The sequence below is a fragment of the Cyprinus carpio genome, chromosome A8, assembly GCF_018340385.1.
Source record: "Cyprinus carpio isolate SPL01 chromosome A8, ASM1834038v1, whole genome shotgun sequence".
Classification (NCBI taxonomy): Eukaryota; Metazoa; Chordata; class Actinopteri; order Cypriniformes; family Cyprinidae; genus Cyprinus; species Cyprinus carpio.
The window spans coordinates 15533333-15552460 of record NC_056579.1 but is presented as its reverse complement, the minus strand read 5'-3'; the positions used below and the strand labels follow the sequence as shown (position 1 = coordinate 15552460).

Here is a 19128-nt window from a genome sequence, read left to right as displayed (position 1 = left end):
ATTCTGAAACCCGCAAGACCTGTTCATCTTTGGAACACAAATTTAGATATTTTTGATGAAATCCGACCCTGCATAGACAGCAAGGCACAGAAAGGTAGTAAGATCATCGATAAAATAGACCATGTGACATCAGTGGTCTTGCATGAGTACAATTCTTCTAATATGCTGTCCTGTATAAAAAATAAAAAAAGTATGATATTCTGTAATGTATAAAATGTGAAATAAGTGGTTTTTGGTGGTTTCAATAATATGATGCATGACATTGGCAGGTGAGCACCTCGTTTACTGGATTAAGGAAAGCACTCAGGTTTCCTGGTTTGGGTTAGAGGCAAAACGGTAATTGGCTTTTCATAAATTCTAATATATGCTTAGCATAACACATTTTGAGTTATTTAAATCTTTTTTCAGTCATCAGTTTTGAACAGTGAGCCATATGCAATACTGAGAATTTTTGTTTTTTGTGTTAAAATGAAATGAGCACCTCGTTTTGGATTAAGGAAGCACTCAGTTCCCCAATACCAGGGTGCCAATGGGTGATAGGGAGGCACGTCTAATCACAATCGTAATTTCATACCACACGTCTTTCATTTCTGACCAATTTCTTGTTATTAAGCCATATCAGTTGTGCCCCTCTCCCTTAGCAGCTACAGTACTTCATCATCTTCCTCTATTTCACCAAAGCAGAGATGGGATTGATGCTTCAGAAATGGTATCGACTAGTTCACCGAGCAATGTTTTTGAGATTTAGGACTGACGTTCCTTATCTGGCTTTTCAACGAATGCTGCATGTGAACAGATCCGAGGCAGAGAAAGAATCGTTACAGGGTTCTAAATGGACAGTCTGGGATCTTGTGTGTTTCAGCTCTGAATGACGAATGAAACAATTTGTATCAGACATTGGGGGGGTTATATTGAAGACCATGATGGAAAGGGCCGAACACAGGAAATTTAGCCCTGCCACACATTATAGAAGAAAAATATGCTGGGATGTTCAAGACCATAGGATGTTTTCATCCTTAAAGGGATAGTTCAACCATAAATCACAATTATGTCATTATTTATTCACATTGTGTCTTGTATTTCTTTTGTGGAACACAAAAGGAGATATTTATAACTGAATGTCCAAGTTGCTCTTTTACATCCAATGAAAGTGAATTGTGACCACAGCCGTTTTGTTCTTACTGGAGCTTGACAGCTGGTGGTCCCCATTCACTTTCACTATATAGATCAGAGCAGCTCAGACATTCATCTAAACTTCTCCATTTGTGTTCCACAGAAGAAAGTCATACAGTAAGTGTTTGGAATGACATGATGACGGTTGTAAATTATGACAGAAGTTTAATTTTTGGCTCCGCTATTCCTTTTATGTCAGACACATGGCTTCAAGGCTGTGAAATGGAGAGATTGTCCTTCATAAAGTGTGCTAACTGTTTCTGTCACAGAAAGCATAAAGAGCAGCTGCATTAAGGGTTTAATCTAATGAATATCTTTCCATTTATTGGCAGTAACTGCTTCAGATAATACGTGCAGTCTAATGTTCAGGTCCCTTGAGTGTAGTTCAGATTTTAACAGTCAGTCAGACTGAGTATTTCTCTTAAGCTTATGATTGTTCCCTTGCAGAAAGGGTTTGTGAGTGCAAGCGATTTCCAGGCTAAAAAGGTTTTTTTTTTTCTTTTCTTTTCTTCTCCCTGACTGAAAATCTTAATACCCACGGGTACGAATGTCGAAAGTACAGGTGCTTTGCTACCAACTCAATGTGAAAACGTAAAAAAAAAAAAAAAAGTAACAATAGCAGTCTTTCTAAAGTTTAGCTCTGTACCCACGCGCTGTCAGACTGACAGGTGACACTCATATGTGTATTTGCCCACATGCAAAGACATTTCTTAGTTGAAATAGCTATTTTGCTGTGGTTAAGTTAAAGTTTAACTGAAGTAATGTTTTGAACAGCATATTGCTTTTGAAAACAGATATTGAATATTGTGAAATTTCACTCCCTTTGTATATGAATACTAAAATTATCCCCATGACATCCCTACTCACAGGCTTGTGAAGACACCCTAAAACATCTCTCTGTCACTGTGAATGATGGAACGATGTGTTCATTCTCTGAATAATGTTTTCCTCTGCAATCATTTTTCAGCGTGATCCAGGACAAGTTCTGTGGGATCATTAACATCAGCGTGGAGGCGCTGCACGATGTTATGACGGAAGACCCTGAGACGGCTTCCTTCAAGGAGTAAGTTTGATTCTCTCTTTTTGATGACACTTCTCCTCCATAGAGGCATTTTGTCTGCCTAATGACCTGGAAAAAGGTGGACAAGGGCACACACTGTCATGACAGGGTGTTTGATGAAACAAATGCTCAGCATTAGGAGAAGTGATTGTAATCTGTGTCACAATGTTTTCTGCCTTCTTGTTACACATTATATAGTATCAGACCATGAAAATTATTTTAAAGGGATGTGTGTGTGTGTGTGTGTGTGTGTGTGTGTGTGTGTGTGTGTGTGTGTGTGTGTGTGTTTATATATATATATATATATACATATTTATATATATATAGTATTTTTTATCAGGCTCCTGTGTTTCAGTTATTTCACTTTAATGGCAATGAAAAGGACCTGTTCATATGTATTTTATTTTAGATTTTAATTGTATATTTTTTTATGAATTGTATATTAATTTTTGCAACATATATATATATATATATATATATATATATATATATATATATATATATATATATATATATATATATATATATATATATATATATATATATATATATATATATATATATATATAATATATATATATATATATATATATATATATATATATATATATATATGTGTGTGTGTGTGTGTGTGTGTGTGTGTGTGTGGGTACATGTCTATAGTCTATACACGTACACATACTATTAACTATTTTATATATATATATATATATATATATATATATATATATATATATATATATATATCAGATATATATATATATATATTTAGTTCTATATTGCTTTGTAATTATATAGTATATATAATATACTATAATATTTATAATATAGTTTATATAATATATATTTTTAATGTATATTGTTATTCTTTAATTCTATATTAATAAATGTAATTATTTTAAAAATGTTTTTCAAATTAAATTTTGCTGCGTGTGTGTATAGTTCTATTCTGTAATATGAATAATACAGTTATTTATATTTTAATTATATTCAACAAATTACTATAGTTAAATGTATAGTTATGTTTCTGTATCTATCTAGCCAATATTTCATGACTTCAGGATATGGTGCTATACCCTTAAGTTCACCTCCTAAGGCATTTTATCATTTCCTGGCAGGATGGATGCACAACCTGCCTCATACATACTTCAGTGGGGTGTCAAAAAAGTATTCATAAGTGGAGTGAGAGATTACACAGTTGCTGGAGAACAGGGAAAAGTGGCACATTTTAGAAATGAAGTGTAACATGAATGTAATTTCTCTACTTTGCACTCGTTTTTTTTACACACACACGCACGCACACACACATGCTTCACGACCTTACACACTCTCTCTGGCTGCCTGTCCTCTAGCTGCATGCTGATGAGCCACTTTGAAGAGCCAAAGCTGACAGATGACGAGGAGCCCCCAACAGAACAGGACAAGAGGAGGAAGCTGGTGAGTGTTTTACCAGTGTTTATCAAAGGTCACAGGTGTTGCACGCTCTTATTAATGACACATGCCACCAAATGGCTGTTATTGATGAGATATAATGGATTCTGGTATAGTACATTACAGCTGATTGGACAAATTGAATTGACTGCATTGCTACTTCAGTTCACAAACTAACAGGTCAAAAAGTGTTTCATCTAAAGAAATCAATTTCTCGTGATCAAGATTGACGATCCTCCTACCTAACATGTAGGGGATTAAAGGTTCAAATTGTTCGTGTGTTGCTATGTTTCTGGCACTGTAAATACTATGTATGCATTACTGTAGGTACACCAGTTAGATTCATTTGAGGCCAATATCAGTAACTGGTATTTTAACACTATAATTTTGACTGTATGTTTGCGGTTTCTGTACAAAGATACAGAGAATTACTGTATTTCCTCACAATTTTTTACAAACAATTTATTTGGTGACACTAAGGTCTCAGGTAACGTTAATAAGTTAATATAACAGCTTGCATCAATGAATGAACAATACAGTTGTTACAGTATTTATAATCTTTGTTAATGTTAATTCACTCTTCATTGTTCATATCATCTCAGGTCCTTTAAATATTAATAAACAACTTTTGATTTCAATGATGTATTAGAAAATGCTGAAATTAACATTTACTAAGATTGATAAATACTTTAGGATTACTTGGAACTGTTAGTTCATGTTTAATAATGTAGTTAACTAATGGAACCTTATTATAATGTGTTACCATTTGTTTGTGAATAGAAATTAGATGAACGGTGCTGGAAAATTACTGACTCGTAGGTGGCAAACTGTGTGGTTTATTGTGGTTTTTGTGTTTCTCTTATTTTTTATGGGATCAGTCTCACCAGAAGTGTTTAGATAGAAACAATAGAGAGAGAATAAAATGCCATTGCAGTGTTTTGGAGAGGATTGTCATGAAATCTCAGTCTGTCTTTTCCTAATGTTATTTTTGTGTGACACCCACATGAGCATGTTTCATCTGAGTGGTGTTTCTGATAGAAAATCTGCCAACAACAATAGCTTTCAAACAACAACTGAAAATGAGCAAAAGCACTGTGAAGTGCAGTAGTTCAAAAGCATGTTTGAGTGGTTTTAAGCGAGTCATTTCTCTTAATTGTCTGTATGATGAAAAGCTCCTGGTAGGATTTGATGCATTCAGCTGGTAGCTGGTTTGAATTGAAGTACATTTTTGTGTTTGTAAGTCACAACCTTTTCTCAGTGGTCTTATAAGACAGTGTTTTTTGTTTTGTTTTTTTTTGTGAGAAAGTGACATAGGATGAAGCTCAATACCAGAGTACTTGAAAATGACATCAGTGACTAATCAAAACACAACTGAATTTTTCTTCAAAACCTTCTGCAAAAGTATGTATACAGTGCTGTTTTTGATGATACCTTGCCTTTGAAAACTACACTACAGTTTGCTTCAGTACTATAGCCGGTGACATGTAGACCAGAGCCAAAGCATTCACAGCATCACAACGTAGATGCTTTTTAGACTTTGTGTTTTAGACACATTAACACACACAAAAAGTAATTCACATAGAACACGTTTCAGCGTTTATGGGATAGTTCATCCAAAAAATGTTTATTTGTTTTTTTCCATAGTTTACTCACCTTAAAGGGATACTCCACCCCAAAATGAAAATGTTGTCATTAATCACTTACCCCCATGTCGTTCCAAACCTGTAAAAGCTTTGTTCGTCTTCGGAACACAATTGAAGATATTTTGGATGAAAACCGGGAGGCCTGTGACTGTCCCATAGACTGTCAAGTAAATAACAGTGTCAAGGTCCATAAAAGGTATGAAAGTCGTCGTCAGAATACTCCATCTGCCATCAGACGTGCAATCTGGGTTATATGAAGCGACGGAAACACTCTTTGTAAGCAAAGAATAAGGATGTGCTGTTTTCTTTCAAATCAAAGGGAAGTTGTGGCCTAGTGGTTAGAGAGTTTGACTCCTAAGCCTAGGGTTGTGGGTTCGAGTCTTGGGCCGGCAATACCATGACTGAGGTGCCCTTGAGCAAGGCACCGAACCCCTTACTGCTTCCCGGGTGCCGCAGCATAAATGGCTGCCCACTGCTCTGGGTGTGTGTTCACAGTGTCTGTGCACTTTGGATGGGTTAAATGCAGAGCACACATTCTGAGTATGGGTCACCATACTTGGCTGTATTCCACGTCACTTTTCTTTTAAATTAAAGCTAAATACACGTAGAAATAGCACATCCTTGTGGCGCGGATGATACAGAAGAGCATACACAGCATACGGTGATATGGAGAGACACAGAGGAGAACGTTGACAAAGGAATTGTTAAATAAAGTCATTATTTTTGTTTTCTTCACTTACCGTCGCTTCATGTAACCCAGATTGCACATCTGATGGCAGATGGAGTATTCTGACGACGACTTTCATACCTTTTATGGACCTTGACATTGTTATTTACTTGGAAGTCTATGGGACAGTCACAGGCCTTCCGGTTTTCATCCAAAATATCTTAAATTGTGTTCTGAAGAAAACGGAGCTTTTACGGGTTTGGAACAACATGGGGGTAAGTGATTAATGACATAATTTTCATTTTGAGGTGGAGTATCTCTGTAAGTTGTTCTAAACCTGTATGAGTTTCTTTCTTCTGCTGTGCACAAAAGAAGATATTTTGAAAAATGTTGATAACCAAACAATTGACAGTAGCCATTGACATAGTATGGAGGGGGAAAAAATACTATTAAAATCACCATCAACTGTTAGGTTACCAACATTGAGGATGACAGAATTTTCTTTTTGGAGTGAACAAATAAACAAACTTTTTTTTAAATTTTGACATTATTTTTATACTTTCAATTTTTTTTTTTTTTTTTACTTTTTTGAACATTTTATTTAAACTTAAATTCTTCAAAGTGCCCCATTATGCCATTTTTAAGGTTCCTAATATTTTGGGGGAGTCTCTACAATAGGTGCATGCAAAGTCAAACAATGCTTTCATTTTATCAAAATATGTTTTCTCAATAATATCACCTCATTTCCAACGTTTCTCAAACAATATTCGTTTGAAGCAGTTCTAAAATTCTCTCTAAACCCCTCCTTTCAGTGAGCCTACTCTGCTCTGATTGGTCAGATGGCCCAGTCTGTTGTGATTGGTCTACCTTTTACAGCGCTTGTCTATAACGATACGCCCATCGCTATAGTTCTGTATTTTGAACACACAATAGAAAATATAAACATCTGTTATTTATCATACTTACAGGTTGTGGTTCAGTGGAGACAGCTGGTCCAAACAAACTGAATACTGAGCCAAGAGCAAGCGCTTTGTGAATCCCACATCGAACTCCATGAGATAAGAGAAGCAGTTGTCAGTAAAATTAAGTGTTTGAGGGTGGATCATGTTGTTCGCGGCCGGCCAACATTGAACACAGGCGGGCATTATGCAAACGTGTTGCCCCCGTGACGTGTAGCCATCACAGAAATGGAATTCGAATTACTGACGACTCGTTCAGGCTGTTCAGAGTCTAATCTTTCTTTTGGGAGACAATAACTTTATTAATAGTGCACTTTCAGTTTTACAACTTTCACATACAGCTTCACCACACACTGCATGAAAGGCACTTGAATGCCATGTCCAGTGATGCAAGACGCAACTGCAGCTATCAGACACGTCTGTCTAGCTTATGTTTACATAGAAAAACAAAGACATCCATTCACCAACAATGAAACAGTTGCAGATAATACTGTGATGATTTGTCTCTCATCCACACGGCAGTGCTCAAAAGCAGCAGTAAATTGAATTACATTACATTTCCTGCAGAAAGTAGTACTGTGTTCAGAGCTGTTTTGGCAGAGCATCGGAGTGCAAGTTGCATCGAAAGAGGAAAGCAATGGAGGAAATGGACACAGCGTGCAATCAGTCCACCCATAACAGGCGGTGGGGTGCCAAACAGTCAGTAGATAAAGTCAAAGAGATGTATTACGCTACAAATCTGCCCTGACACAGGGAAGGTGTAAGTTCCTCCTGGTTAATGATGCACAAAATGGATTAAAAGAAAAAATGTCTTTTCTTATCACTTCTTCCGGCATGAATGCAGGTTTAGATTTAAAAGGTTTATTTCAAATCATCGGAGCCATTAACCACCAAACTGTCATGATGTTATGGACAGGGTGAAACTTGTGCAGTCGTTCCTCTACGAAATTGGTGCCAGCGATTTAAGACAGCAGAACAGTTCTAGAATAGGGGCGACGTTAACCTTGTTTAACCTTGTTTCCAAAACTGGTTAACCTGTCATTGTGTTGCAACTGATGTGCAGTGTTTCTCATTGCCATTATAAAAAGAAATAGAACTGAAATGGTTTCACATTGTTGTTTTATAGGCAGTCTGCACTCATTTTTCTCTGACTTACTTTGCAATTACAATAAAAAGCCATAGTTTTTGTATTTTATGTGGACTCAGTGAAAGTAAATATAAACAGTGTAATTAAGAAGATGGTTTTCTTACATTCAAGCGTACTGAGAGGCGTCTTCCAAGACGGCATATAGTGTCCCAAGACTATTTATTTGAAGTGGATTAGTCTGTTTTGATGACATGAACAGGATGGGTTAAACATGCTCAGTCTGTAATTGTTGATGCTTCCTCTTGCATTAGTGTCTCTGTCATAGTCAAACTCAATACTGAGGCTCATCCCTGTTTCCTTTTTCTCTTGTCAGTGCCTGCCTTCTCTCATTATTTGTTTGTGCGCTTCAGGGTTTGAAGGTCAATCCAAACAAAAATACTGAATCAAAGCCGGTTGCTTTCCGGGATGCGATATTGCGTAATGGATCCATCTATTTAATAAGCAAATATCTCTCTGATTTATTGCCTGTGAATCCCAGGATGTGCCAGATTCAGTTAGCTTGTTAAAAGTCTTTTTATTTAATGCTGCTCAGAGCAAAACGCTCCTCATTTCACACGCTTTTAATTTTTCACTTTTCATTACCCTGTGGCGGGGGGGTTTCCTTGTTTTTGTTTGGTTTGGAAAAAAATGTGATTGCTTTGAAATTACTGGCACTTGATATCATCTGCTTTTCAATATTTTATGGCCTTGTTTAGATCTAGACTACAGTACTTTTAAAAAGCATTGCTGTAACTTCTTATCAAATAAATGAGTCCTTGCTAAATAAAAAAATAAAATTATTGCTAAATGATAGTCTTCTTTGTGTGTGTGTAACTTATTAGCCAGTGGCATTGGCATATTATTGAGAGGAATTAACCTGTGAAGGGGTTTTCTTTTTTTTTATATTTATATTTATTTTGATTTTGCTTTATATTGTTTTCATTTGAATTTTTTATGGCGTGGTTTGAATTTTTAGCCCAACTTTTTTCCCAGATCATTAATATTAAAATATTAGCTGGATGTATTAGCATATTATTATTGAGAGAATCAAAACCAAATTAGAAACCTAAATTTTATAGTGTGCGATAGACAGTGTACACTAATGTATTCAAGTAGCTCAAGATTTAAATTTTATTTTTTTTTTTTTTTTTTTTTTTTTTTTTTTTTTGCAATCTCATAAAATACTCTAATTCTGAAATAATGACATCTTTCTCCAGTCTGCCTAGAAGTCTTTCAAGCCAGCCCTCTGTGTTAGTCTAATTTGATTACTATGCAGTTGTAATCACAGCATAATAGTAATATGGTAATTTTGACTGGGCAGCAAGAGGGAGGATTATTGCATGCGGAAGAAAAAGACATTCATACTGCTTTGGAAGCTCAGACATTTCTTCGATGGAGAATAATGTTTAATAAGACTGAAGTGGACATTTTGTCTTTTGATGGACCTAGTGACTTTTGTGTTGGGTATCAGAGTTCTCTTGTATGAAACTTTTGTCATTTGTTTACACACCCTCATGTCATTCTAAACCATATGCTTTTTTTTCTTCTATGGAATATTAAATTAAAAAGCTTAGATTGTAGTCCTAGTCATTTAAATACTCAAGGGAAATGAGTTTGTTTCCAGTCAACATTCATTGTGTATTCAATTTTTTTTAGACGATCTTGGTTGTCACCATTTACAGTGTTTGTTTTTCTTTCCAGAATATTCTGTGGTTACATGCAACCATCTTAAAGGCCTCTGACCTTTTCCACACCTAAATGAAGAGCTCTCAGCACGTCTCAGACAGCTTAACCTTCAGTTTGTTGATAGGACCTCACTGAGAACCCTCTCAAGCGTTCTCTCCTCTCTTCTGTTTAACGTGGCCACGCATTAGCGCCGCTAGCCTAACAGCTCTCTGTCCTCTAGAGCTGCCTCTTAGGATCGAGCAGTGCCTCTCTTTCCTCAAGTGACTGAAGAGGATTATGCTTTGAGACAAGTTGATGTCCTTTAGTTTCGGATGGTGCTTTTCCTTTCTTACGTGATGTTAGTGGATTTTGTTTTGATTTTAGTTTTTTTTGTGATTACTCCGAGGGAAGTTTTCCTGCAATTAGCAAATAAGCATTAGCTGAAAATGCATCTGCTAAATGGCTTATGGGGAGAATGGGAAGAGTTGTGTTGCCCTCTTAATCTAGCAAACTGGCAAAAAATGTGACAAAAAAATTACTCATGTGTCAGTCGTTTATGTTTATTAATATATTATTCTATGATTTATATATATATATATTTTTATTTTTTTTTTGATCTCGCAAGCAGTGCATTTTTTTTTTTGTGATCGTGTATATTACAGATGCTCTTCAGCAGACATGCTGAGATATAATTAGACTTTACCATTCGCACTGCTTACATTACGATCGCTTACCTAACTGATAAACAATTATTGTATCCACGTTTTTCTTTCAGGTTAAGTAATTGTTTTCAGTTTGTAATGTCTTGTTTCTGTAGTAGCCGAGGAATGCTAATTTTGACCTTTTGTAATCTCCTGCTTCATGGGAATATTTAGTCTTGGGAAATTTCAAATAAGGGTGTTAAATCTTGAATGTTAACTTCATCTAGACCTTTGAAAAGACTTGATTAGCTTTGGCTGTGGCTTGTGGCTGTGTATCCAGATTATATTCGATGATATTCTGAATTCACTTTGACACAGTTTCAGTGGATCTCTTCCCAGAAGTGATATCCATTTTCAATATGTGAAGAGAGCTGCATTTATCTGTTATATTGAATTGTTTTATGTACAGTATTGCCAGACTGATGCTTACACAGACCATTGGGATTAAAGCTGATCAGTACAGAGATAGTTTTATTGCACAAAGGGTAAAATTGCAAAGTCTTCTTGTCATTCATCTCTCAGAGTTATACCACCAAGACAATTTGCTGTCTTATTTTAGTGAACCAGAACTGTAGTGTCCCAGTAGTGATTTTGCTAGTCTCTGGTAACACCAGGGGCTGGATTTACAAAATCTTAAGAGGTAATTAGAAAATAGCTTGTAAGAATTCTTGAACAACTTGCTAGTCTCTGGTAACACCAGGGGCTGGATTTACAAAATCTTAAGAGGTAAGTCACCTCATATTCATCCACTAATAATATTGAAATGCTTAATATTTAAATAAACATCATACCTTTGTGTATTTAAGACAAGTTGGAGGTAAGTGCAATGATTGTCTTAAGAATAAATTAAAAAAACAACATTCTTTGGGACCATTCACATAGAATGCATTTTCTCTTTCCTTTTATTTATTCCTTCTTCTAGCTTGTACTTATTTCAACAGTGCCTAAAACTGTTTTTTGTCTTAAGAATAAAATGACAGATAACGAAAGTGAGAGAAAAGTGTTTATTAAGTTTGAAATGTGGATATATTTTTTTTTTTACAAAATCGCATTCATTCACTACAGAAGGCCTTTATTCACTATTCTTTTTTGTGAATCCAGCTCCAGTTCTGTTATTAGTTTAACGTAATGGATGAAATCTATAACAGCCTCATGACATTAGATTTACCATTGGAAAAAAATTCTACAATTCACCGTTTATGTCACTGACCCCACATTAAACATGCTGTGATTACTAGGATGCAACATTGTGACAAGCAATTTCCTCTCCAAAGGCTACAGCAGCCCCTCACTTTGAGAATTCCCCTCATTATTAAATGATCCGGTGCTGTGACACATCTGTCAGCCAGAGATATTAAAGTCACTGGCCCGGGTAGGGCCACCCGCGACTTCTTTCACTTCTGTGTGACCCAGCAGATTAAAGAAAACCCAATGCTTGTCAAGAACACGGAAGAGGACAATGTCCCTCATAGAAAAGGATGATGGTTGATTCTGAATGACTGATGCGTGATTTGTAGGGGAAAGTGCCGTTCTCATTTAGTCCACGGCCTCTTTGAATGACTTGATGATCTTAAAACTAATTAGAAATTCATGAAGCATGACTCCATCTCTTTGATCCACTCCCTCATTACCAGCCCAGCAAAGTGGATGCAAAGCACACCATTAATATCATTTAGAGTCTATTTTAAGAACCCAAGAAAGTGCAAAGTAAGCAAATGTGGGCTTAGCCTTTCAGACAGCTTTGTAAGGTAAGGTAGGATTTATTGGCAACTCAGGAAGTAAATTACAGCTGCCCCATCATCCCTGAAAATTTTGATCTACATAAATAGTTGGGTTGACCTTTCCTATCAAAAAAATGTTTATATCATTTCAGTACACGTCAGTATTTAAGAAAAAAAATCTAGCTTCATTATATAATTAAATAAATAATTTTTTAATTATATTCATAAATTGTAAAGATTGACTTTGTGAAGATAATAATTAGTTCATATTGAGTCCATTATTTAAATTTATATTAATTTAATCAATTAATATTAATGTAATCGTATGTATGAAATAAAAATTCTGACTCATGATAATTTTGATTTCTGAAGGTCAAGCTCTTGGAATTGTCTTCTAAATTGCAGAAATCGCACATGGAAATCGCACATGCATAATAAAAAAGATGGTGTAATCTCCATTTTAGTTTTTTTTTGGGCAGGAGACAGAATGAGGATTAAAGTTTATACATGTACGCAACTTCATAACAACAACATACATAACTTCATAAACTGAACAAGTGTTTGTAAAGTGTGAATAGAGCTTTATAAATCTGGAAACTAGCATATGCAAAAATCTGCTGAAAGATTTTTATGCATGAGGTCTCAGGACCTCAATTTAAATGAAAATTTATTTATATGTAGAGCATTAGAGACTGTGATTTTTGAGATTGTGTCAAATGGAACTGCAGTGATAGTCTCAGACATCTTTTCTTTTGTGGAATAGACACTTTATGAGCAATATGAGAGAGAGCCCATAATCCAATTTTCTCTAATGGATTTTATTTTCCAAATGAACATAAATGGATTTTGTTTTTGTTGTTTAGACTGTCTACTGTTGTAGACTGACTAACCTCTTTTAGGTTAGAAGTATTTTTATATGTTTTTTTATATCTTCTGCAGCCCTGCAGTCACATCAGTGTCCCGTCATGAACACCAAACCAAAAATGTCTTCCTAATAACTCAAACTCTTACTACTATTGCTACAACTACTATTATTATTAATCATACGTGTTACAAACATTAATGAGAAGAGGACTTTTCTGACAGCTGCAAGACTATCTGCAAAACTGTGACCTTTTTTTAAGTAATTATTCATAAGTATGAAAATTTGCTATTATTATTAATCATACGTGTTACTTTATTTATGAAACACGCAGAATAAATTCCTTTGGGTAATTATTCATAAGTATGAAAATTTTAAAAGATTACATTCAAATCAGTGGGACAGTGTACAAAAGAATTGATTTATGAATGATTTAAACAGGAATTGGTAAAGTGTTTCATGAATATGGCTCACTTTTTTTTCCTTTTTTTAACCTCAAAGAGGAACTGAAAAAAAAAAAAATCATGACATTATTATTTTTTCCCCCCTTATGTCATTATTTCTGTTTTATAAGTTTAACTTTATAAATACCCCTGGGCTACATGTACCTTGGGTTGGGAAAAACTTGCAGGTTTACAAACAATGTCAAATTCTAGATGTTATCAATTTTCTAATGTCCTGATTAATTATCTGTTTAACACATTATAATATTGTGAAGTTCTTAATGAAAGTTATTATACAGTGATAGTGAGTAAATCCTGCTTTTTTAAATTGAAAGTCTGTATGGGGGATCACTGAGACTAAAATATGCTGGGGAAAAAAGTGGTCAAGGGTCCAGTTGAGCTTAAACATAGATGACTGCCTTTACTTTTGACTATAGTTGACTTTATTGGCATTTTCATAGTTTTTTACTCTATTCATTTGATGAAAATCCATTAAATGTTCACAGCGGCTCGGGCAGGATTTCTTCCAAAGTGCTTTATAGCACTGGCTTTCCTCAGAATAATACTTCTTTTTCGGAGTGCCTTCTTCCTTAAAGCCATCCTTGTTTTTCGACAAAACCCTTCAATTGTTCAAGGTCCAAGTGCTTTCTGTGTCTAACTGCCATTTCTAGGTCTCAACAATGCATGCGTTTTTATGGTCTTGGAGAAAAATTCATGTCTTACAATAACAACCCATTTTGAGGACTTCAGATTTCACTCTTGTTTCCAGAACTAATAGATTTTCCTAAGAGATAATAATACCCTCAGAAAATCAGGGTCTCTTCTGTGCGAGTGTCGACAATGCTGCTTCCTATTGTCATTCGACCTACACGTTTGGCAGTAGATGCTGTTTTGTGTGCATCCCAATTGGATTCTGGTGATCTTATATCACTGCACTTCATTTCATCCATTAAGAAAAGAATCCTTGTGCGTTTTCATGCTATTAATGACAGTAAACATGTCTATAACTCATGGAATGCTTTTTTGAGCAAACCGTGGAGATTCAAAACCGCTATTCTTTTTTTTTCCTTTTGAAGCTGTCCCATTGCAATTGATAGATGTATTGATCGTGTTCCCAGGAAAACATCAAGGTTACATCGGATCACTGGAGAGATCTGATTGAGTCGGTATGTATAATTCTGTGTGACTACCAAGGTCACAAGCCCCACCATTTATCTAGAATCAACTGATTCCTGTATCAACATTGATACTGTAACTATGAGGTCATTCTTTTGAAGAGCACCAGCATGATTTGTTTTCAAGCTCATGGAAAAGAGGAGCGTCAGAGTGCCTTTCTTATCAGCAGCTGCATTACAGAGAGACTGGATTTGCGAGAGGTTCTTTTATTAATATTTTATTTTTGTTTACAGCTCATTTAATTTTATACTGAATAACCTCACTTATGACCCTGACCAGCAAAAAAAATCCCCTTTTTAATAGCCATGCCATTTTACAGCATCTTAAAGCTCTTCAAAGGTCAAGTAATTAGCATGAAGGGTCAAATGTGTTTCACACCAATATGCTGGAAAAGCTCAGACTCCGTTTGTATCATGTTGATGTCATCTGGTGTAATTGGGTTATAGCTTTTTTTTTTTGTGTATTGTATTTTTTTTTTAGTAATGTAGTTTTTTTGAGTTGCAGGCTAGTGTTGATAGACACTGCAGTACATTTTCCATGATATCATGGTACATAGATCTGATGACTTCTAATTATCATGGTACCGAATTTTGAGAAAATTGCAGCAGTATGTGAAAAAAATATTAATAATAAACTACTTAACAACATAGTTTTTCTGTTTTACTTTGTGGATGTTTTTGTTTGTTTTCTAATAAATATGCATACTACTGTTCAAAAGTTTGGTTTTTTAGTTTGTGGATGTTTTTGTTTTTTTTTTAAGGAAATGAATAAATAAATCAATCAGTAAAGCCATTAATTATGTTACAGAATATTTCTGTTTCAAATGAATGCTGTTCTTTTAAACCTTGAGCAGTTAATCAGTAAATCAATTAATTGTAATAACTGTTCACAATATTAGTGTTTTTTTAAACTTTTTTTTTTTTTATTATTATTTTTTTTTTCTTTTTTTTTTTTGTTGCCTTGGTGAGCATGGGAGATTTACAGTCTTACCGACCACTAGTCTCAGCCACGGACCGTTGGCTAAACGTCTGATGCATATAGGACACAAAAGTGGAAACACTTCAGGATTGTCGAAGTCGTCATCAGATTGGTTGAATTCTACAGGATTTCTGGGAGACTTGTGTCGTGTTCTTTAACGTTCCGCCTGGAAACAAAGATACCGTGACGCCAAACCCCCTCACGAAAGAAAGCCGGCGTGTTTACAACTGTGACAACGAGCGCTTATCAATATCAATTAAACACTGGAGTTTCAAAAGTATGTGAAATATTTAAAGTTCACTGCATGGAATCTTTAAAATGCGTCTCAGACTTATGTGGTTGTGGTGACATTTCCACACCCCGAAACATGACGCTGAATGAAACGAACTGTGATTGGTTGTTTGACATGCCGGTCAAACGGCCTCATAGGCGGGCCTTGGCCAATGAAAGCTGCCATGAATTCCAGACCTTCAACCGTCAGTCTGAAGGTCTGGCTACGCGAGACTAACCGACCACAAACTTTTGAACTAATATTAGTAATATAATATAAGACGTTCCATTCACACGACTAGTTGTTAATACAATTCTTAGACAGCTATCATATTGCCAGCATATACAAGAAATTACAGAGGGTACCTTTAAACTCCTCAGAGGACCCTTGGCTTTGAAACACTGTGATTCATTCAGCAGTAAACTCCTCAGAGGACCCTTGGCTTTGAAACACTGTGATTCAGGTTATAGTTTGTTTTAGTGTATATTACTGTGTGTGTATAGCCAGAAGTTTAAATGCAGTGTGCTCATGTGAAATCAAATCCATTATGACTTCGCTTAGAAAGAAAAATAAGCAGCTATTAAGGTTAAATCCCTCCGGACTAAATATGTGAAGAACTCAAACAGTTTTTTTACTCCTCAGAGGACCCTTGGCTTTGAAACACTGTGATTCATTCAGCAGAGAGAACTCAAACAGTGCATTAGGTTCATACATATGTGTATGAATGTTGTATATTTAAGCAATTGATCTGGTAAGATTATTTTTGCATCATGTTCGGAGTGGTCGTGAATGAGCCTGACGCTTCTGGTGGTTGTATTCACATTTTTAGACACCTTTGCCTGATAGCCATCACAGGTTAAGAGTTAAATGAATCAGTGCGATCAAACCCCTCATGGGAAGATCTGCTGCGAGAATGTTTTCTGTGCAAATGTCTCAAGGAAGGTAAATGTTGAGTCTTGTTTTACACCAGTATTATGTGGAGAGAGAGACTGTGTGTTAGACATTTGTCATAACCTTTTTGGTGCATATTACAGTTTCCAGATGGTGGCATTTGGAATCATTAAATCCAGAAGTACTGTTGAAAACGACTTTTTCTTATTTTTTCCTTTATTTTTCATATGCCGCAGGGTAGCTGCTGAGTTAATTTAATGTGAATTATAAGTATTATCACAAAAAAATCACAGCTGGCTTTGTTAGTGCTCATCACATTGACAGATGTACGCTCCATGACGCACCTGAATAAATAAAAGTATAATGTATTAATGAGCTGTTTATGTAATATTTACAACCATAACATTGCTTAACATACAATAATAACAGTTTGAATGAAAGCATCAAGTCATCAATATATCAATCAGCAAGTGTCAAAAAGAGGGTGGAAATGACACCATCCTAAATAGATTTCCTGCAGTGCTACATTTACTTTGATTTTTCTAGTAATTTGTTGCATAATAGAGACTGAAGCATCAAGTTAATTTATGCAACTACTCCATTTTTAACATTTATGACTGCTTGAATTGTCATAACTACTAAAAATATAAAGATACTTAAACTGCTTTTAAAAAAAAAAAAATATCTATATATATTATATATATTTTTTTTGTGCAATTTTTTTTTTGTGCAAAAAAAAAAAAAAAAGTAATTGAAGCCAAATATAAGTATTAAAATAAATTAAAAAGAATTAAATATAAATGAGTGCATCTGGAATCATCATTGTTGCCTGTTCAACTCGTGCTCATGGAAGAAAAGCGATTCAGGCAGAAGAAGATGTAATAGAATCCGGTTTCTATCCTACAGCAGTTTGAGTCATTTTATCAATAAACCCTAATCCTGTATTATGTTTCCCAGTGTATGACAGAAAGTAAGTGTGATACTGCTTTGTCTGACTCTGTGCAATGGAAAGCAAACTCAATTAATGAATTCATCTTGATGAGGGTCTAGAGGTCAGTCCTTTGTTTTAGCGCAGGCGGCCACAGCAGTGACTAGCATATAAATACTGAGAGGGAATGTATTTTCATTTCTGTCTTCATGTGTTAAAACACATGTGATAAGAGCTCGGATCGGTGCCTTTGCTTTTACAACAAGAAAATTCCTTTACAATTGTCTGCTGACGTGTCTCACTGTCTCTGTCCTCCAACAAATCCACCAAACAGATATGGATTTTGAATCGATATTGAATAGATATGATTTTATAAAAAGTAGAACAGAAAACAATTATTAGGATCATGGTCCAGTATCAAAAAGGTTTTGCACTTTTATTTCTATATATCTGCAAATCTTACATTAATTATCACCTAATCACCTTTTCAATGTTCAATTTTTTATTTCTTATATCAAAGCAGTTCTTCAACAAGACTCAAAAAACAGGCTTTTTGTTTCAGTTTTTCATTTGCTTTTTTTAGCGTAATTTTTGTTGCTGTTGTCATTGTACTTTTTTCTGCAAGCAGGTATCTCATATTTCACCTTTCTTTCTTTTTTTTTTATTTTGGTATGACCTTTTTTTTTCTTTTGTTGTTGTTGAGTGCTTTATTATTCATTGCAGTTACATATCCCGATATTAAAATCATCCATTCACACTTATAAATTCTGAAGTTTGTCGAAAAACTGACATTTGGCACATACACAGTTTAAAATAGGCCCTAAAGTTTTATCTTTTTTATTATTAATTTTTCCCCACCAAATAGTCAGTGAAAGAGAGGAAAATGTATATTAACATCAGGAGGTCAAACTGTAATCATTATTATTATTATTATTATTATTATTATTATTTTGCAACCCTGTTACCAAAATTGTCCAAATATATTAACACTGTTTAGTATTATTATTTAATATATTTATTATGGAAGTTTCTACCGAAACAGAATGAAATCCAAAAATAAATAAATAAATAAAATTGCATAACTTAAAATAGATAAAAGGTTTGTAAATGTTTTCTAAAATTAAGCTGTCACTCAGTATACATTTGGGAAAAAAATATTGTTTTATAGCTACTGATAAACGTATTTCCAATACATTAAAAGGAAATATTTGTTGATAATTAATCACTTTTTCCTTAGTGTTAGTTCACCCCAAAAAATGCAAATTCTGTTCTTAATACTCGCCCTCATGTCGTTCCAAACCTGTAAGACCTTCATTCATCTTTAGAACACAAATTAAGATATTTTTGATGAAATCTTAGAGCTTTTCTGACCCTGCATAGACAACAACGCAACTGAAACCTTTAATGGCCCAGTAATTAATAACAGAATTTTT

General features: G+C 34.8%; 1 protein-coding gene across 1 annotated transcript in view; it reads left to right on the top strand.

The window, feature by feature from the left end:
* The window catches only part of ipo11 (importin 11), a 131905-nt gene that overhangs the window by 111481 nt on the left and 1296 nt on the right, over positions 1-19128 (top strand). Inside the window, exons 28-29 of the mRNA XM_042762477.1 lie at positions 2141-2236; positions 3586-3670. Coding sequence (XP_042618411.1) covers positions 2141-2236; positions 3586-3670 — 181 coding nt within the window. The remainder of the gene's footprint in view (positions 1-2140; positions 2237-3585; positions 3671-19128) is intronic.